Source organism: Zea mays, chromosome 4 (genome assembly GCF_902167145.1).
Source record: "Zea mays cultivar B73 chromosome 4, Zm-B73-REFERENCE-NAM-5.0, whole genome shotgun sequence".
In the NCBI taxonomy this organism is placed as follows: domain Eukaryota; kingdom Viridiplantae; phylum Streptophyta; class Magnoliopsida; order Poales; family Poaceae; genus Zea; species Zea mays.
In genome coordinates, this window is record NC_050099.1 from 240,605,619 (window position 1) to 240,627,599 (window position 21,981).

The 21,981-nt window shown below is 50.2% G+C and overlaps 1 protein-coding gene across 1 annotated transcript; it reads right to left on the reverse strand.

The window, feature by feature from the left end:
- Window positions 1–2,283: 2,283 nt before the first annotated feature.
- Window positions 2,284–20,372, reverse strand: LOC100193863 (uncharacterized). Its single transcript, NM_001359307.1, has 9 exons — window positions 19,897–20,372; window positions 19,296–19,357; window positions 18,888–18,939; window positions 17,548–17,662; window positions 17,223–17,317; window positions 4,401–4,507; window positions 4,204–4,318; window positions 2,682–2,726; window positions 2,284–2,599 (listed from the first exon to the last, which is right to left on the reverse strand). The coding sequence occupies exons 1-9, from the start codon at window positions 20,110–20,112 to the stop codon at window positions 2,531–2,533; spliced, it is 876 nt and encodes a 291-aa protein (NP_001346236.1). The 5' UTR covers window positions 20,113–20,372; the 3' UTR covers window positions 2,284–2,530.
- Between the last annotated feature and the right edge of the window lie 1,609 nt (window positions 20,373–21,981).

Below are 21,981 nucleotides of genomic sequence, written 5' to 3' on the forward strand. Positions count from 1 at the left end.
TCAAAATGCAAGAGAGCTAAGTCTTTGGTTCTAAACGCGACACTTGACTCCATGAGGGTTGATTTGGTGAATAATAAGGGGATTCCTCCCCCATGAATCCTCTCGGGATTCCTGATCACCAAATCAGCCCTGAAGGGAGAATATACGAGGGTTTATGACTACCAGCTGGAGCTATTGAGAAGTAACCCTAGAAGCACATTTGTTGTCAGCTTGAATCCAAAATTTGAGAACAAAGTATTTGAGAGATTTTACGTCTGCTATGATGCTTGCAAGAAGGGCTTTATTACTAGTTGTAGAAGGGTCATAGGTTTAGATGGTTAATAATTCAAGGGTGGGAACAATGGTAATTTATTGTGCATTATAGGTAGATATGCCAATAATCAAATGTACCTAGTAGCCCGGGTGGCAGTAGCTACTGAAACATTTGTCAACTAGTACTAGTTTATTGGCTTGCTACAAAAAGATTTGAATATCAGCAATGAGGTGAAAGTTTGGTTGTCATCAAAAGGTACAAAACAATTGAAATTGGATTTCATAATGTATTTGTGCTTATTATCAAACTTGGATTTTCATATTTCATCTATTAACATCAGGGATTACTAAAAGTTGTTGGGGAGCTAGTTCCAAATGCAAAACTAGAGATGTCAATGAGGACCCAATACCTGTTAATCCATGGGAAATTCCTCTATTAGGGTTTAAGGTATAGGTAGAATTTTAATTCCCATGGTACAGATTGGAGGAAATTATGTATCCATTGGTTATGGTGGGTATGAGTAAGAAAAAACAGAATCCAAACCTGATTACTCTTGCATAATATTCACCCATCAAAATTAATTGTACAACCTAATAGGAAATAAGTTCAATAAGGTAGTGTTTGGTTCCGGAGTTTATTTGGATGGAGCGGCTCTATTTCAGATCCTAAGGATAGAACGACTTTGTTCTGTGTTTGGTAGTCAGAATAGAGTCACCCTGTTTTTTGTTTGGTTCTAAGGTGAAGTAAAACAGAACGACTCCATCTTATGTTTGGTTTTAGAGTTCAACAAAACTGAACTTTCTATTTTAAGAGTTGTGTGAATTTCTATGAAATTTCAAACATCCAGCTCATTTCTGAAAAAAAGAAAAAGATTAAAGTGCATTATTTATCACTGTTCATCAGAGCCTTGTCTCTTGCCCTTATGCCTTTCGTCGTTGTTGCCGCACACCGAGCAGGGAACAACCTTTCTTCATTGTGGCACACCGAGCAAGGAACATCCAGCGCTCGGCCCAGACTCAGCCAGCGTGGCGCTCCACCCGGAGAGGGAGGGCACCGGAAGCTGATCTGCTCCACACGGCAGAGGCGCTGATTGGGCGCTGCAGCATTCGGAGTGGCTACAACGGGGCAACGGGAGCTCTGATTCAGGTATCTATGGCGCACAATGAGCAGTGCGAGGGAGAGGTCACCGACTTAGGTGGGCAAGGGAGGGAGAAGAGAACCTGTGAGAAACGAGCCGCTCGGGAGTCGTTAGGTTCGATTGATTTTGCGGAGCCATCAGATGCAGTATCTTCAAGGAATATTCTTAAATTCGAGTGACTCTATTCTACTTAGAATCGAACCAAACAAGCTCAATACTGGAATAGAATGGTTGTCCTGGTATACTTTTGAACCAAACACTACCTAACTAACTCTACCTCTCTCAACCCTTTAAGCACACATTCACTCAATCTAGCTGGTCATCCACCCCACAAGTCCATCGCCATCCACCCACCCCCTACAATTTAGTCGGCTCCTTGCCCTCACGGATCGCCACTCGACTCATCCAATGGTCCGCAACTTCACTTGATGCCTCGACCGCTCGGCCTTCATCCCTTCACCCATAACGTCGAATGGGGATGGAGATCAATTGAAAACCTGATATCCGAATGGGGATGAGTATGGTTGAATCTTATAACCATAATAGGTATAGGGATGGGTATAGCTTCATATGAATATGGATAGAGATGTGGTGTCCAAATTTGATGGGAAATTCTCCACTGACACCTCTATACAAAACATAGGATGTGTGCAACGCACATCTATGCAAACTGGAGGAAACACAAATAACAAGCTGCAAAAGTGGTGGAGATGTACCAAAAGTCCTTGCAAAGTTCTTTTCAACTTCCCGTTTAGCAAGGTTCATCGAATGCTTCCGTTCATCAAGTATTCAAGGTCATAGCACTTCCTTCAAGCTGATCCAGATTCCAGATTGAAAAATGAAAACGGTCCAGATGTTCGTTCGCTGGACCATACACAAAATTTGCAGCATGTGAAAAGTAGACTTGAATTATATATGATCTGCTTCCAAACAATGCATCGTTCCCTATGTGATCTTTTCTTGTGAGGTCCAACAAATGAAAGACGCAGCTAATGTGGAAAATAATGGAATAGCGTGGCACACAGATGCAGCCATACAGGTACGGAGGGACCTAAATCTAGACTTTCAGTTTTGACGAAACTTTTGAAGAGCTCTACTACAACAACTACAGTATTACTGGTGGATACGAGACAAGCGGCTCATCGCCGTTTGTACAAGCACGGTTTCAGCTGTGGCCAATCGATGCTCTTCGCCACCTTACTTTTTTCCTGCAGGGGCATGGTAAGCCGGATTCAGCATGAAGGTCAAGTGATCCAGGTAGCTTCAAGGTAGCAAAAAAGTGAAACTAACCTTTTTCCTGAAGTAGAACAGAATGAACATTCTGTTTTTCACATCCTGCAGAAACGATACCGATAGCCAATTAGAAAGTACCATCAGAATAATCTATTATCAAGCAAATGAAGTGCAATATTTCATTAGTAAAAAAATGCACTGTATATAAAAAATCATGAAGGTGCCAAAATGTAAGGGACCGAGCAAACGTCTAGTCCATTACGGATGTTCACATGTAAAAACATGGCAATCGCAAATCGAAGCAAATGTTTCACAAACCGGCATTGCATACCAACTCCACAAATAGTTAACGAACTGATTAGCTCTCAGGTATTGCAAGGATGCAGCGAGCAAAGCTCTCAGACTCATAATTTAATACTCCCTCAGTCCCAAAATATAGTTCTTTCTAGCTCACTTTTTTTCCGTCCACATTCACTCAAATGATAATGAATATAGATATACATGGAAACTACGTTCATATGTTACTTAATGAATATATGATTAATCTAAAACGAATTATATTTTGGGACGGAGGGAGTAGTACTCAATACTTAGGAGCCACATAGTGCCACCATATATTTAGGTAACCCAGCTATTTTCATTCTACAGGACATAACGTCCTGGATGATACAATATATGTGGTGTTTGGTTCCCTATAGATTTTGACAAGTTGGATACTACACAAAATCCAATGTAAATGTTATTATCAACTTATGTTGAGATTGTGAGATTCTAGCACAAAATCCAGTACCAAAGCTAGGAGTTGTTTGGCTAATAATGGGATTCTAGAATGAGATTCTAAAAATGAGCTAGGAACCAAACAGGACCATAGTTGTGCCTGTCCCATGGTATTTACGGCACCGCACGCTAGCTCGTGTTAGACACCACACAAACCATAACCAAAATTAAACCAGGAGAAAACAACGAATGGAATGGATCATGCAAGCAAGATATATCAATTTTCATTCAATAATTGCAACTCTGCAAGTGAACCAAAATATCAAATTGAAGAAATTCACAGGCAAGCATTTGAGGTGCTCCTTTATCAGGCCGTGAACGATTCTTGTATAGGTAGTAAATGGAAACGTCGCAGCACGACGCGGAGCATGTTTGTCCTCTCAAGGAGGCTCTGGAGAATCATGTCAAATAAATTAACTCTTGCTTGATTTTCTTCCATTAGGCCATTAAAACATAATCAAGCTTGCAACCAATCTCAATTAGGACCTAGTAAACCGAGGCTAACTAATCTCCTAACGATTAGCTAACTTAACTTCCAATTCGACTGCATCTCTGAAACCATGCCTAATGCTTGCCCATATGCTTCTTGCATCGCCGATAGTGTGGGCCTAGGAAGGCATCCATAATAGGGCCATATGGTCGACCTTACATATGCAATTCTGGAGATTGGAAAGTAGATTGATTGGGTCCATAGAGAACCAATGCTAGTTAGCACCACATGTTTCAGTACTTACAGGCGCTTATTGTGTACAACTACATAATAACAATTCAAATCTAGAACTCAGTTGGAAAACATACAAACCTTTGAAACAAGCGAAAAGCCAAGCTGGATAATGGCTTTAGAAAACTTTTCAGGATCAGCACCTCCGTTGCTCGGGTCTAGCCTACTTCGCACTTCAGCAATAACAAGCCAACCACTGCATAAACAAATATACAAGTAAAGAAAGCAAGAAGTAGCCCTTTGCAATAAGAGTTGCAGCAGCTAAAGGTTAAGCAAACCTTGGTTTGAGAACCCTATTTGCTTCCTCTAAATAACTTGGATAGTTGATTCCCATCAAAGAAAGACAAAATATTGCAACATCTATAGAGGATGGCTCCAATGGAGTCTGCAGATAAGCCAAAAAAAGATGGAAGCAGTTTAGTTCAATTAATTATTTACACACTAGCCAAAGATTCAGTGCCCACTTTATTCAGTTTGACACTACTATGTTCATCCTAGAAAAAAGGCAGAATATATAATGGAAGAACACGAAATCTCTTTGGACAGTCTTTTATAATAGAGAAGTCATGTCTTAAAATTAATTCAACACTAGGACCATGATGAAATATTGGATGTCGTTAGGAATTGATCTTTTTCTAACAAGGGGGGTGACGAACCATAGGAGCTCATTTGACAAAGTGAAGGCTAAAACCTACAGATATTCATCAACAAACAATGAACAATAAGTGATTTATCGTTCTAACTCTGTCATGTACGGTCGCACGTACAAGCGCGCCCGTGATACGCGCCGGGCAGCTGAACGCGTTGGGCGCGCGCGCGAGCTGGACGCGGCCAGCAGCTAAAGAAGGAAACAGCAGCGCAGAGGGAAAGCAGTCATAGAATAAAGTGATTGACAGCGGCTAAATAGGAAAGTAGCCAAGGGCTAAGAAGGGAAGTAGGATATCCCTTTCCTAGAATAAAGAGGTTTCCTTCTGCAGTAGGGATAAGAAGGAAAGTAGGATTGCTATTACCATAATCAGGGAGTAGTTTCCCTCCTAGTGGTCGTCCATTTGGCTATAAAAGTCTGTGCCAGCCGACTGGAGAAGGACAGCAGGAATTTATGTGAGTAGAGGGACTCTAACTCTCATCCAGAGGATGACACTACGAGCTGGGGCAATTTTCGTTTATTTCTCACACACTACTCAAATGTCATACCCTTAGAAGGGTTGGGGACACATATTTATAGCCCTAGGGGCTGCACTACACTGCACTACAGACTACACTACACACTGCAGCACACAGGTGCTGTCCTTTAGATACTAAAGTGCAGTCAAAAACTGTTGTGCTGCTACTGTTGTCCTGCGCAGTCAAAAAACTGCTGCTGCATGATGTCCTGCAGCAGTCAAAAGACTGCTGTGCTGCAACTGCTGCTGTCCTGCAGCAGTCAAAAGGTTGTTGTTGCTGCTGTCCTGTAGCAGTCAAGACTGCAACTGCTGCTGACCGCATGACTTATTCCATCATTCTCCCCCTAAGTCTTGTGTGTCGTCTTGTGAGAAAGTTGAGTCATCCCAGACCTGGAACAAAGCTCAAGGAACTTGATCCACCCAAGGGGCTTGGTGAGCAAGTCGGCAAGCTGATCCTTGATGTTGATGTAGCGCGCATGGATGCTCCCTTCTGCCAAACAGTCACGGATGAAGTGGTATCTCACCCGGATGTGCTTGCTCCGTTCATGGAACACGGGGTTCTTGGCTAATGTCGAGACGGACTGGCTGTCCACCCGAAGTTCCACTGCTCCAACGTCTCTCCCGAGATCACTGAGCAGGCGAGCAAGCCAGAGCGCCTGAGTTGAAGCGGTGGAGGCCGCTATGTACTCGACCTCGCAGCTGGACATGGCCACCACCTGCTGCTTGACCGACTGCCAGCCGATGAGACATTTGCCGAGGAAGAAGAGGATCCCGCTTGTGCTCTTGCTGGTGTCGATGTCGTCGGCGTGGTCGCTATCGTTGTACCCGATAAGGTGTGCCTCCCTAGGGGCACCTCGGGTAGTAGAGACCGTGATCAAGAGTTCCCGCAACATAGCGAACGATCCTCTTCACAGCCTGCTCGTGCTCCGTCGTCGGTCGCTGCAGAAACCGACTAACGTAGTCGACAAAGTATGCTAGATTCGGTCGTGTGTGGACGAGGTAGCGAAGGCTCCCCACAAGACGTCGGTACTTTGTAGCGTCCACCTCCTCCGTCGTGTTGTCGCGACTCAGCTTCAGCCTCTCCATCGGAGTGAGAGCTGGGTTGCAGTCGGCGAGCCCAGCCAGCTCAACAATGCGCTTGGCGTAGGCGGTCTGGCGAGGTGTGATCCCGGAGTCTCCCTGGTGCACCTCAATTCCCAGGTAGAAGGAGAGATGCCCCAGATCACTCATTTGGAAGGTGGCATTCATCTCTTCCTTGAACGCTGCCACCTCTGCATCCTTGGCGCCGGTGATCACCAAGTCGTCGACGTAGACACCCACCAGCAGGGCATTTTCTCCATTGCCCCGCCGATAGATGGTCGCCTCGTGCGGGCTTGGCATGAAGCCCATCCTCTTGAGCGTGGAATCCAGCTTGGCATTCCACGCCCTCAATGCCTGTCGCAAGCCGTAGAGGGCCTTGCGCAGGCGCAACACCTTGCCTTACTTGCCAGGGATCGCAAAACCTGGCGGCTGGTGTACGTAGACTTCCTCCTTTAAGTCGTTGTTAAGAAACGCCGACTTGACGTCCATGTGATGAACGTGCCAGCCCTCCTGGGCTGACAGCGCAAGGAGGAGTCGCACGGATTCCATCCGTGCCACGGGGGCGAAAGCATCGTCGAAGTCGATCCCCTCCTGCTGTAAGAAACCGCGTGCCACCAAGCGAGCCTTGTGCTTAACGATGGCGCCGGCTTCATCCCTCTTCAGTTTGAACACCCATTTAAGGGTGATCGCGCGATGACCATGAGGGAGATCAGCGAGCTCCCAGGTGCGGTTCGTCTCAACCACGTCCATCTCCGACTGCATCACGGCACGCCAAGCCGCGTGTTTCTCGGCCTCCGCGAAAGACCGAGGCTCACCATCGTCGCATGCAAGATGCAACTCTTCTGCCAAAATGCGAGACGCCGGGCCCGACACTGACGGGTCGATGAGAAGGCCCTCCACCTTTCGATACCGCAACGGCTCGCCGTCTTAGCACGCGTCGACGCGCTCCTCGTCGTGGGAGAGCGGGGTCACGAGCTCCACTGGGTCATGTTCGACACGAGCTGGCGTCAGAGAGGATGTTCCCGGGGAGGGTACCGTCGGTGCTGGAGTACGTGGTGATGGAGAGCTCGCTGGAGCCGGAGTCGTGGCTGGATGGCGTGGTGGCGAAGAGCTCGTTGTAGCCGGAGCTAGAGAGCGTGGTGTTGTAGTCGGTGGAGACTTGGGGGCTGGAGTAGGCCTACTCGAAGAAGGGTCGCCTACTCCCCCCGGCTCCCTCAAAGTGGACGTACTCGATGGTGATGTCGTCGTACGTCGGAGTCGTGTCGTCGTCCACCGCCTTGTCCCAGGCCCATCCTCGCCCTTCGTCGAACACTACGTCATGCGTCGTGCGCACACGCAGTGTTCCTGGGTCAAGGATGCGGTAGACCTTCGAGCCCTCCGCGTAGCCAATGAACACCCCCGGGGTGCTCCTGTCGTCGAGCTTGCCGATGTGGCCAAGCTCCTTGGTGAACGCGAGGCAGCCGAAGACCCGTAGGTGAGAGACCATCGGCTTGCACCCATGCCAAGCCTCGTACGGTGTCATCCCGTTGAGTGCCTTGGTGGGCGAGCAGTTGAGGATGTAGACCGTTGTCACCACCGCCTCTCCCCAGAAGACAGTCGGCATTCCCCTCTGTTTGAGGAGAGCCCGAGCCATCCCCACAACCGTCTAGTTGCGCCGCTCGACGACGCCGTTCTGTTGCGGGTTGTATGGCGCGGAGTAGTGGCGCTGAACGCCCTCATCCGCGCAGTACAACGCGAACTCAGCCGCCGTGAATTCGCCGCTGTTGTCGGTGCGCGCAGCTTGCGGCCGCACTCCGCCTCCGCAGCGACCTGCACACGCCCGATGGCGTTCGCAGCCTCTCCCTTGCTACCAAGGATCATCACCCACATGTAGCGGGAGAGATCGTCGACGAGCAGCAAGAAGTAGTGTCGTCCTCCTGGTGTGGCTGGTGTCACCGGGCCACACAAGTCCCCATGCACGAGCTCGAGCCTCTCCTTGGCTCGGATGCTCGACTGATGGGGAAAGGGGAGTCGTCTCAGCTTTGTCAACACGCAGACATCGCAGAATTGCTCCACATGGTCAAGGCACGGCAGGCCTCGTACCATCTCCTTGGCACTGAGCCGCTTCAGGGCCTCGAAGTTAAGGTGCCCGAAGCGCTCGTGCCACTGCCATGCCCCGTCGTCTCGACGAGCAGCAAGGCAGCAAGGTTGTGCCACCTTCACATTGAGGATGTATAGCCGATTTGAACTCCTGCGTACCTTGGCAAGAAGACGACGAGAGGGATCCCAGATCCTCATGACTCCGTGCTCGATCTCCACGCGCCAACCGTTCTCATCCAGCTGTCCCAAACTGATGATAGAGTTCCTGAACGCGTGGATGTAGTAGACTCTGGTGAGCAGCCTGTGCTCACCAGACGCGGCGGTGAAGACGACTGAGCCGGCGCCCTTGATCTCTACGCCGGAGGCGTCCCCAAACTTGACGGAGCCTCGGACGCTAGAGTCAAGCTTGGTGAAGAACTCTCGTCGGTCGATCATGTGATGAGTGGCGCCGGTGTCGAGGCACCATCCTTCGATCATGTCTTTGTTGGAGACATCGCCGAGGAAAGCGCGTGCTTTCGACTCATCAAGGTGGAAGAGTGCCGCTGCGGCCGGTGCCGCTGGAGATAGCTCGATGCTTGCATGTGCTAGGAGCAGAGCCTCCTCCGCCTCCGCCTGTGCGACGTTGGCCTGGCCACGTCGTGGCTGTCGACAGTCCCTGTCCCATTGGCCAAGCTTGCCGCAGTTGTGACAGATGTCGTCTCGTGCCGGCTTCTTGTTGCCGACGGCGCCGCCTTGGGCACCTCCACAAGCACCACCCTCAGCATGTCCTCGCGCCCCAGGCTGGGCGCCTCCACGCGCCTTGCCGCGTTTGCGGCCTCGTGTCAAGGACTCCCCCTTCTTCTTGTCACCCTGGCAGGCCTCCCACTGCTCCTGAGTGAGATGTAGCTTCCCGCCGATAGTGATAGGCCCAGAGGGAGCCTGTGGTTCGTCGCCGTCGACCACCTTGAGACGACCTACCGCCTCTTCGATTGTCATCATGGAGAGGTCCAGCAGAGACTCGATAGAACGAGCAATCTGCTTGTACTTCTCGGGGATGTAACGGAAGAGCTTCTCAACAGCTCTCTCCTCATCGTAGGTGTCGTGCCCGAACTGCACCATCTTCTGCAGCAGAGTGTTGAGGCGGAGAGCAAAGTCATCAACATCCTCACCTAGCTTGAAGGCCAGGTTCTCCCACTCCTTGCGAAGTACCTGCAGTGTGGTCTTGCGGTCAAGGTCGCAGCCGATGCGGGTCGCAGCGATGGCGTCCCAGACCTCCTTGGCAGTCCGCTTCTGGGAAAGCGAAAACTGCATCTCGGGTGGGACTGCAGCAATGAGGGCATCCAGCGCCCGTCGATCCTCGTGGTAGTCGACGTCGCCATACCGAACTGCTTCCCACATGTGGCGAACCTAGAGTCGTACCCTCATCACCGCGGCCCACTCGACGTAGTTGGTCTTGGTGAGGGTAGGCCACCCACCGCCGGGACCGATGTCCCTGACAATGGCTTGGGCCATGCGGCGACTATGGTACCGATCCGGGGAGGGAGAGTCGCGCCGCCTGTAGAGGCCGCAATCTCCGTCGACTCGGTCGCCGCCGCCGAGAGCACCGCCGGCGTGTCTACGCCCATCTGGGCTGCCGCCGCGTGCGCCCTCGCCCGGAGCGTCGTCGGCGCGTCGGCGCCAATCTGGGCTGCCGCGACGCGCACCCCCATGAGGATGTGCGGCTGCCCACTGTGCCGCCTGCTCTCGCGCTGCTTCCCTCGCCAGCCTGAGCTCTTCGTCGATGTTGTCGTCGACAGAAGCAGAGCTGCCGGCTCTACTGCCGCGCAGAGCCTCGAGCTCTGCTGCCGCCGCACGTGCAGCATTCGCCGCCTCCGCTGCTTCTACTTCCGCTCTCGCAGCTGCCAGTCCCGCGGCCGCCAGCCGTGTTGCCCTCGCCGCTGCTGTTGCTCGCTCGCGTTCTTGTGTCGCGACGACCTCGGCCTCCTGCTGGCGCCGCGCACTCGAAGTGACCGAGTGTAGGGACATGGTGGGCTAGTGAGGGGTCGTTGCGTGTGGAAGAGGCTATCTCAGACGAAAGGATGCTCGTCTGAGCAGGAGAGGAAGGAACAGTTGTCAGTTGGAGCTCTTGCTGCCGACTGAGTGTGGGAAGAGGCGCGGGAAGGAGATGAGCAAGAGATGTTTAGGCTGCAGGATAGTTTGGCTCTGATACCAATTGTGAGTAGAGGAACTCTAACTCTCATCCAGAGGATGACACTACGAGCTGGGGCAATTTTCGTTTATTTCTCACACACTACTCAAATGTCATACCCTTAGGAGGGTTGGGGACACATATTTATAGCCCTAGGGGCTCACTACACTGCACTACACACTACACTACACACTGCAGCACACAGGTGTTGTCCTTTAGATACTAAAGTGCAGTAAAAAAACTACTGTCCTGCGCAGTCAAAAGACTATTGTGCTGCAACTGCTGTTGTCCTGCAGCAGTCAAAAGGTTGTTGTTGCTGCTGTCCTGTAGCAGTCAAGACTGCAACTCCTGCTGACCACATGACTTATTCCATCAATTTACCCATAGTCTTCTCCCTACCGATCTCAAGCCACCAGCATAAGGGTATAACTTCGTGGTGAGGTCTGGAGCGCGACTACGAGCTACGTAGTAGCGGTCCGGCGACTCTGGGAGCCGAGACACTTGACAACCTGGTATCACGATCCCGACGATCCTCTCCTCCACGTTCCACTTATCCGCCACCAGCCGACCCACTCCCAGCTGCTGCGCCACCATCACCCACATCTTCGTCCGCTGCTTCCTGTGCTGCGTCCATGGCCGACAGCAGCGACCTCAGGGTCACCATTGCGCAGCTCGCCGAAAGCGTCAAGGCCCTTCAGGCGACCGCGGAGGCCAACGCCAGGGCCATCCTCGAGCTATCCGGCTTCAAGCAAGTCGCGGGCGGACACAACACCGACCGGCCAGCTCCATGTTTCCAGAAGCTCGATTTCCCCAAATAAGATGGCAAGTACGACCCCCTCCTTTTCATTAATCGGTGTGAGTCGTACTTCCACCAACAGCGAATCATGGAAGAGGAGAAGGTCTGGATGGCGGGGTACAATCTGGAGGACGGCGCCCAAATGTGGTGGATCCAAGTCCAGCAGGACGAGGGCATGCCATCCTGGCGTCGTTTCACCGAACTCATCAACCTCCGGTATGGACCACCACTTCGATCCGCGCTGCTCTTCGAGCTCGCCGACTGCCAGCGCACGGGGTCGTTCACGGAGTACCAAGACCGATTTCAGGCGCTGCTTCCCCGCGTCGGGCGCCTGGAAGAAGCACAAAGGGTCCAGCTCTTCACGGGCGGCCTGCTACCCCCGCTCAGCCACGACGTCCGCATCCACAACCCGCACACACTAGCGGCTGTGATGAGCTTGGCGCGACAACTAGAGTTGATCGCGCACTCGACGCCGGTATCACCACCGCCTCGGGCCGTGTCGTGCGCACCATTGCAAGGCCCTCAGCCGCGCCTCGCCCTGCCAGCACCGGAACAGGCCCCGGCGCCGCCTCCAATTAAGCGCCTCTCCCAGGCGGAACGACAGCGCCTCGGTCTCTGCTACAACTGCGACGAGAAGTTCACACGTGGCCACAACCGCACATGTCGTCGTCTCTTCTTCATCGACGAGGTGGAGCTCTCCGACGCCTACGACGCTGCAGGAGCCATAGACCAGGACGCCGAGGCGCCCGTCTTCTCCCTCTAGGCCTTGGCCGGGTCCCCGTCGCCAACACGATGCAGGTCGCGGTCGCACTTGGGCCCACGTCGCTGGTAGCTCTGCTGGACTCCGACAGCACACACAACTTCATCTCGGAGACGGCGGCCCAACGCTCCGGCCTACCGTTGCACCAGCGACCCCGCCTAACGGCCATGGTCGCCAACGGCGAACGCGTTACATGCGCGAGCGTGATCAAGGCAACACAACTTTTCATCGACGGCGCACCATTCCCGGCCGACCTCTTCGTGATGCCGTTAGCAGGCTACGACGTGGTGCTGGGCACAAGGTGGTTGGGCGCACTGGGACCCATCATCTGGGATTTGGCCAACCGCAGGATGACATTCCAGCACCAAGGGCGCACTGTTTGCTGGTCCGGCGTCCCGACACCAGCCCGCCGACTCTTAGTGCTACCACAGCCAGCGAGCCCCTCCTGGATGGGCTCTTGGCCACCTTCGAGGACATCTTCGTCGAGCCCACAGGACTACCTCCCAAGTGCGCGCACGACCACCGCATCATCCTCAAGCTGGACGCCCAGCCGGTGGTCGTCCGCCCCTACAGGTACCTGGCGGCTCACAAGGACGAGCTCGAGCGCCAGTGTGCCGTCATGATCAAGCAAGGCATCGTCCGCCGCAACAACTCTCTGTTCTCGTCGCCGGTCCTCCTCGTCAAGAAGCCAGACGACTCCTGGCGCTTCTGTGTCGACTACCGTGCCTTGAATGCACTCACCATCAAGGACGTGTTCCCCATTCCAGTGGTCGGTGAGCTCCATGGCGCGCAGTTCTTCTCCAAGCTGGACCTTCGGTCCGGGTACCATCAGGTGTGCATGCGGCCGGAAGATGTGCACAAGACGGCATTTCGCACGACGGCCTCTACGAGTTCCGGGTGATGGCATTTGGGCTCCGCAATGCCCCTCTACGAGTTCCGGGTGATGGCATTTGGGCTCTGCAATGCCCCGGCTACGTTCCAGGCCCTCATGAATGATGTACTCCGGCCTTTCCTGCGCCGTTTCGTCCTCGTCTTTTTTGACGACATTTTGGTCTATAGCAAGACATGGGCGGATCATCTTCGTCACCTTCGGGTCGTCCTCAACGAGCTACGCCATCACCATCTCTTCGTCAAGCGAGCCAAGTGCTCCTTTGGTGCCTCTTCAATCGCCTACCTCGGCCATGTGATATCCGTGGATGGAGTCGCCATGGATACAACTAAGGTGAAGGCCATCCTCGACTGGCCGACTCCTCGTTCGTCCCGAGCCGTCCGTGGCTTCCTCGGCTTAGCAGGCTACTACCGCAAGTTCGTCCACAACTACGGCATTGTTGCAGCGCCTAGAGATGGCAATGGGTACCCAAAACCCGAATACCCGACGGGTTTTACCCGATATGAAGGCGGGTACGGGATGATTTCTCTACCCGCGGGTATGTTAATGGGTAAAAACCTCTACCCGTTGGGTAGACGGGTACGGGTGCGGGTTGGAACTACCCATACCCGTCTACCCATGGGTAAAATATACCCGCATCAATACAACTATAACCATCTAATAGAGCCCATCATAGCTAAAATAAAACCCTTCTCTAGCTATCATTTGTCTAGATACCAAGTTATGTAATCATATGATTTGTTATATGTGAAGTTAAAGTTGTTTTTATATGTTTATTTAATATTTTGAGTGATTGGTATATTGGAATTTAAGACTTTCCTAGCGGGTACGGGTTACCCGACGGGTAAAAATACCCGGGCGGGTACAGGTATGGGTAAGATTTTATACCCGCGAGTATATATGGGTAACCCGATGGGTAGAATTTTTTTGATGGGTACGGATATAGAATGGTACTACCCGACGAATACGTACCCGTTGCCATCCCTAGCAGCGCCCCTCACTGCCCTCCTCAAGAAGGAAGGTTACTCTTGGGACAACGAAGCAGTTGTGGCGTTCGTGGCCCTCAAGACCGCGGTCACCACAGCCCCGGTTCTGGCCATGCCAAACTTCGCCATGCTCTTCATCGTCGAATGTGATGCGTCGTCCCACGGGTTCGGCGCCGTCCGGGTACAGGATCAGCATCCAGACGCCTTCTTCAGCCGACCCGTCGCCCCACGACACCGCGCCCTCGCCGCTTATGAGCGGGAGCTCATCGACCTTGTCCAGGCAGTGCGGCATTGGCGACCGTACTTATGGGGGCGGCACTTCACTGTCAAGACGGACCACTATAGCCTCAAGTACCTCCCCGACCAGCGTCTGGCGACGATTCCGCAACACCACTGGGTCGGGAAGCTCTTGGGCTTCGACTTTTCGGTGGAGTACAGGTCGGGTGCAACAAACACCGTCGCCGGCGCCCTCTCCCGCCGCGATACGGAGGAAGGCACCATGCTAGCCATCTCCGCGCCCCGATTCGACTTCATTGATCGACTACGCCACGCACAGGCCATGGATCCTGAGCTGACCGCCATACATGCCGAGCTCCGCGCAGGCAAAAGAACGGCGTTGTGGGCCATGGTGGATGGCATGATAGCGTTCGATGGGCGCCTCTATATCCCACCTGCCTCATCGCTCCTGCAGGAGATCCTGGCCACGGTCCATGACAACGGCCATGAGGGCATCCATCGTACTCTCCACCGACTCCGCCGCGACTTTCATTTCCCCAACATGCGCAATTGGGTGCAAGACTTTGTGCGGGCATGTGCAAACCTGCCAGAAGTACAAGTCCGAACACCTCCACCCGGCGGGATTACTGCAGCCTCTACCGGTGCCATCCATCGTCTGGGCGGACATAGGTATCGACTTCGTGGAGGCACTACCCCGCGTGCACGGCAAGACGGTCATTCTTTCCGTCGTGGACCGCTTCAGCAAATACTGCCACTTTGTTCCCCTGGCGCATCCATACACCGCCGAGTCCATGGCGCAGGCATTCTTCACCGACACAGTGCGCCTCCACGGGATCCCACAATCCATCGTATCCGACCGGGACCCAGTATTCACCTCGGTGTTCTGGCGTGAGCTCCTGCACCTCATGGGCACAAAACTACACATGTCGCCGGCATTCCACCCCCAGACGGACGGCCAGACAGAGGCAGCAAATCATGTCATTATCATGTACCTACGGTGCTTCACTGGGTATCGACCCCGACAATGGCTGTGTTGGCTGCCGTGGGCTGAGTACATCTACAACACCGCTTACCAGTCCTCACTCCACGAGACACCATTCCGGGTGGTCTACGGACGCAACCCGCCCTCCATCCGCTCCTACGAGCCCGGTGAGACTCGTGTGGCGGCTATCGCCCAGGAGATGGAAGATCATGCGGCCTTCCTCGACGATGTCAGGTACCGACTCGAACAGGCACAAGCAGTACAAAAGAAACACTACGACAAGCATCACCGCCAGGTGTCCTACCAGGAGGGCGACTGGGCTCTTCTTCGGCTCCGTCAGTGCCCAGCCGCATCCCCGCCGCATGCGCCCAAGGGAAAACCCAAGCCTCATTACGTCGGACCATACCGCATCACGGAAGTCATCAACGACGTAACTGTGCGTCTGCAGCTTCCGCTGGGAGCCCATCTTCACGATGTGTTCCATGTCGGCGTGCTCAAGAAGTTCGTAGGCACCCCACCAGCCACTACTCCACCGATGCCCCCTACAGTCCATGGTGCGGTTGTGCCAGAGCCCGCAAGTGTCACGCAAGCTCGCCTGGCACGCTGCATTCGCCAGGTGCTTGTCCAGTGGAAAGACGAGCCTGATACATCAGCAACATGGGAAGACCTCGACGATTTTCGCGCCAGGTACCCAGACTTTCAGCTCGAGGACGAGCTGGACTTCGACGGAGGGAGAGATGTCATGTACGGTCGCACGTACAAACTCGCCCGTGATACGCGTCGGGCAGCTGAACACGTTGGGCGCGCGAGAGCTGGACGCGGCCAGCAGCTAAAGGAGGAAACAGCAGCGCAGAAGGAAAGGCAACAGCGCAGAGGGAAAGCAGTCCTAGAATAAAGTGATTGACAGCGGCTAAATAGGAAAGTAGCCAAGGTCTAAGAAGGGAAGTAGGATATCCCTTTCCTAGAATAAAGAGGTTTTCTTCTGCAGTAGGAATAAGAAGGAAAGTAGGATTGCTATTACTATAATCAGGGAGTAGTTTCCCTCCTAGTGGTCGGCCATTTGGCTATAAAAGCATGTGCCAGCCGACTGGAGAAGGACAGCAGGAATTTACCCATAGTCTTCTTCTCCCTACCGATCTCAAGCCACCAGCAGAAGGGTATAACTTCGTGGTGAGGTCTGGAGCGCGACTACGAGCTACGTAGTCCCGGTCCGGCGACTCTAGGAGCCGAGACACTTGACAAACTCGATCATTTGACACTTCAATTTCCACTGCTGCAATTATGGCATGCTTCCTCCGTCCCATAATATAAGGTGTTTAACCAATTTTTATTCTAGTCCCTTAATATAAGACGTGCTCTCTCTAGACATACGTACATCGATGTAGTACCACTAGTGTTGATAAAGAATTAAATATATTTCTTGGTCTTTGAACCAGAGATGGTTACACCTTATAAACTAGGACGGAAGCAGTACTAAAGAATACATAAGACAGTTTTTGCTTAATTGATGCATCTCACCTCAAAGAAACTACATTATCTTAGCTATGTTACCGTGATACCTTCAACTCACCCATCAAACCTAAATATTCAATTAAGCTAGCTTTTACCAAAAAAATAAAAAACAGAATATTAACATCAAGGAAATATAGTTCTAGAAATTCTTTATTCATGTAAAAAGTAATACAATGATAGATAAACTTCTCAACTGCAACTATGCAGGTTCGTAGAAAATAAGTAGAGCCAAAATGGTCTTGTACAAAAACATCGTCAAAATATGGACTATTCTTGCTCAAGCACAAGCACAAACGCCCGCGATGTTGTTCTCAACCATTACCAAAAATCATGCGAAAACCACAAGGATGGCAAATAACCACCAGGGAAACATTTAGCAAGCTAACATAAAGGACAGATAGATAACAGTGCAAAGCATAAGGTATTATGTGCTTGTAGCGAGTGCTTACATGAGCCATATCACAAGCAATCACTGAAGGTTCATCTGAAACGAGATCAATGGAGAAAACCTTGTTCTTCAGATTTTTTGCAACTGCTGCATTGCCTGGAAAATATGAATAGTATTCTCATAACTGAGCCAAGAAAATAAAAAGATATAACAGGAAGAAACTTGCAAAAAGAACCAGCTACAAGACCGTAAGAATTTTTTTGCAACTGCTGCATTGCCTGGGAAATATAAATAGTATTTTCATAACTGAGCCAGGAAAATAAAAATATGTAACAGGAAGAAACTTGCAACAAGCACCAGCTACAGGATCATAAGATCAGTCTTACCACAGCCAAAATCAGCAACAGTCCATGACGCATTCTGACTCTTCAACCAATTGATTATTACATTCACTGGCTGTTCAGGCCAGTGTGACATCTGCTCTTGATATCCTGTATGATACTAAAAGAGAGAAACGTGAATTCAAGCATGTATGACAGACCCAATGCTGAAGGGGGTAAACAGACGCATGCCTTCCCCCAGCAAATGCGGCGACGCTACTTCAAACCCACAAACCAGTGACTCAATGAGACAGCTATCACAATTTCATTAGGCCTGCCCTTCAAATTTAGAAGAAGATAGGCAATACACTTACACACTTCAACACCCCCACTCACATCACATGCAGCCAAAGAGGAAGGCGCAAACATGAAAATAAAGGGACAGAGACACAAATAAAGCATCTGCCAAGGTTCAAACTCGAGACCTGGTACCATGTTAGAATGGACGCATTAACCAGTTCAACCCAAAATATTAAGTTGTTAGGAGAAGATGGACAATCCACTTATACACTTCAACAGAAACAATGCTTCAGCCAAACACACCGAATGACCACAGCAAGTGCTTTACAAACTCTGGCCAATGCTCAGCAAAGTCGGCTTATAACGCTCTCTTTATTGGGGTGGTTTCTTTTGAGCCATGGGAACTTATTTAGAAGATTTGGGCCCATAGGAGGTGTCAATTCTTCATTTGGTCAGTTGTGCATAGGTGCTGAACAACTGATAGGCTGGCCCATCGGGTTTTGCCTCCCCCCGACCGTTATCCTCTGTGTGAGCAAGAGCCTGAGGCTATTCACCATATCCTATCAGGTTCTCTTCTCCAGATACATGTGCTCACTCCTATTATGTTGTTATGGTTGGCTGAATTTTCCACCTTTCCCTGTAGACAAGGAGTCCTATGGCTGGTGGTTGAGGATTGTTGCCTCGGTGCCAAGGGACATAAAAGGAGGTCTCAACACTTTGCTAACCTTGGGGGTATGACTTAGTGGAAACACCACAACGACTGTGTGTTCAATGGCACTATCCCTAGCAGTCAGCTTATTCTTCAACAGATTTTGGAGGCACGCCTCTCAAGCGCTAGAAGATAGCCCATTTGGAGGCTGGTGCCAGATAATTGGCTGGCCCATTTAGTGTTTGCCTGGGTCGTTTGTTTTTCTTTCGAAGACACATATTGTATTGTTTCCCTACCTGAGGGGGAGGGAGGGGGTTGTATACTCTTTTTCTTTTTAATGCAATGATACACAACTCTCATGTATATTCGAGAAAAAGTGTGATGGCAAGATGAAATCTTTCTTTTAGTATTAGTGGATATTAGTATTAAAGCAAGAAAGAATAAAACAATAACGTACCACATCAAAAAGATTAGGGTCGTTTTTGAAGTAGTCAAATGCATCCTCTCCACTGAGAAAGGTAAAGAACATATATGTGAAAATGTGAATGAAACGTGAAAGACAGAAGTATGGATTCCAAGGTCTAACAGACAGTATACTTTACACATGATAAGGCAACCAGCAAATAAAGTTGTATGGGAAAATTGTTAGCATTAGCAAACCATAGAAAATCGGGAAGGTAATGAGACACAATATCAGTATCATGAATTATCATTATTTGTAGACAATATAAAGCTAACGACTAATGAGACAACCATGTGTGTATTGTCTAACGATTGTCATATGCAATCACAGAAAGTATAGCATTCAAGCCATTCAAGACATAAAAAATCAACCAAAAACAAGTGTGATGTGTAGAATGTGAACCTGCAAGTGTATAGCTTCTCGTTTAACATTCTAAAATGGCCACCAGATAACCTTGCACGCATCTAAGATGTCACCAAACAACAAACAGATTAACATATTAGTTAGGTCACAGAAAACAATAAAAGTATGAAACAGGGATAAACTCTATAATGAAGCCATATAGATGCAAATCAGGTTTAAGTGTTTAACAACTCCTGCCATCAAGAATTCACAGTTTACTAAATTTATCAAGTAGAACCAAATGAACACCAACTGTGATTTTTTTTGTGCAAATTTGAGCAATGCACTAAGATACAGCAGTGCACAGAACATGGGGCTCTCCTTCATTTAGCTATGTTTTTCCTGCAGCGTGTCATAATCAGAGATGCAAAACAACTACCAGCACAATATCACAGAACTGGCCGTCATAATAAAACACTAATACATTAATCGTCACATAAAAGCACACCTAAGCAAATTTGCCAACACTGGCGTCGCACATACATAGATTTTTGTTGCCCCCAATAAGCAGTCGAGGGATTCGATATAGTTTGCAACTCAAGCCACCTACTGCACCACTGAACACTCCCTCCAATCCGGTCATCCGGGTAAGATAGATTACCTTGTCCAGTAGACTCGAGGTGTTGCCTCTCTTCGGCATAGCAGCGGCCTGTCCAGCGATGTCCTTGCGCCGCCGCTTGACAGGTGGGGACGCCGGCGTTGGGGGCGCAGTCGCTGGAGGGAGCCCCTTCTGCGAGGAAAGCCTTTTGCGGTTCCGGACGCCTCCTCGCCGGCGCCGCTTGCGGCCGGCGGCGGCCAACTCTTGCGGTGGATCCATGGGAACGACCGAGCGGGAGAGGGCGGCACGAGCCGCGAGGGTTGTCGGAGTTCCGGGTTGTGTGGCTGAAGTTGTGGCCCGCTGACAGCCTAAACTAGCTTGATACGGGGCGATGAAGCTCACAGCAGGGACGCACGCCGCCGCCCCGCTGCAGTTGCCAACACGACTGCGCGCAGAGCCGCGGAGGAGATAGCGCCGCGACGCTCCGGTCTGTGTTAGGGCACAGTTAGACAACTGTGACAATGCATCATCCTCCTCTGGTCTCAGCCTGCAGCAGCAGGCTAGCTTAGCCCATAATCGCTTTTCTATTTTAAAAAAGTTAAGGGCCCGTTTCGTTCGTTTGGTGCTTTAGGAGAGTCATAGGCCCATGTGTCAGTAAAATCGGGTGGTGTTTTTATACCAAAAGTTAAATCATATATTCTAATTGTTTATGTACAAACAACAAACAACACACGTCAAACATAAATTATCACTAGTCGGTTGCCCGTGTGTTGCGACGGCTTACAACAATACCCACGTAAATTATCCATCAAAAAAATTTAAGATTTTTTATTTATTGTCTCCACTCTCTGTATAATATATTTTTTGATTTGGCTAACTGATATTATTGTTTACTCCATACAAATATATCTTGGTACAACACGACCAATGAAGTGAGCGATTAGAAGAGAGTTCACAACGATTGACTGAATGAACAGAGATTATAAAATGACATAATTTTATCATACATAGACCAAATAAGATAAAGTTTGTGAGATCAAGTTTATAAAATAAGTCCTATGAAGTCAAACTTATAAAAAAGATAGATCAAAATATGGAGTGATTGCTAAAGTCAGGCATCAATAAAAACTGGATGCGCTCCATATAAATTACGTTACTTCGTAGCAATTACTAACGTTTAAAACCAACAAATAATCTTTCATTTTGCTGTTAGTGTGACAAATCATTGCTCCTCAAACACCATGTAGTCCATTGTGTCAATGTGGTCTCAGAAACGACCTAATGCTTGCACGAGCAAAGAACGTCGTGCCGTGCTTGGGCTGTAGCCTCGGCCCGTAGTGCTGGCCGACCCGACGCGATTATTTTTATTTTACAAAAAACGTATATACCTATATACAGTTTATATTCAATATTAAAAACATCTTAGTGTGATGTTCTACTACTTAGACAGTTTCACCCAGTGTCTCCCGCCCTTCTTCCATCAGGGCATGAGTTCGAACCCCACCTCCTGCACTACTTTTTGACATTTTACGTTGATTTAATTAAATAAATCGACGGGCTAACGGGCTGGCCCGACATAGTTAGCAGGCCAGCATGACGTGCATGTGCCATAGTTGTGGCCCGCGTGTATCTAACCCGTGTCGGGCGTCGTTACGCTGATTTAATTAAATGGATCGACGGGCTAACGGGCTGGCCCGACACAGTTAGCAGGCCGGCATGACGTGTCTGTGCCATAGTTGTGGCCCGCGTGTATCTAGCCCGTGTCGGGCGTCGTTACGCTGATTTAATTAAATGGATCGACGGGCTAACGAGCTGGCCCGACACAGTTAGTAGGTCGGCATGACGTGCATGTGCCATAATTGTGGCCCGCATGCATTTAGCCCGTGTCAGGCGTCGTTTGGCTGCAGCGGATTAATTTGAAATAGCTGTGAGGGGTTATTTGTAAAAAAAATGACACATGACGACCGTTGAAACTGGTGCTTTAAGTATAGTATAGATATAGACTAGTCGGTTGCCCGTGCGTTGCGACGGCTTACAACAATACCCATGTAAACTATCCACAAAAAAATTCAAGATTTTTTATTAATTATCTTCGCTCTCCATATAATATTCTTTTTGATTTGACTAAGTGATGTTATTGTTTACTCC

Coding starts and splice junctions, on each gene's coding strand:
- LOC100193863 (NM_001359307.1), bottom strand. CDS start 20,112: ATGGATCCACCGCAAGAGTTGGCCGCCGCCGGCCGCAAGCGGCGCCGG. Junction 19,358..19,896: donor CCTCGAGTCTACTGGACAAG/GTAATCTATCTT, acceptor GTGACATCTTAG/ATGCGTGCAAGGTTATCTGG. Junction 2,600..2,681: donor TGTTCTACTTCAGGAAAAAG/GTTAGTTTCACT, acceptor ATGCCCCTGCAG/GAAAAAAGTAAGGTGGCGAA.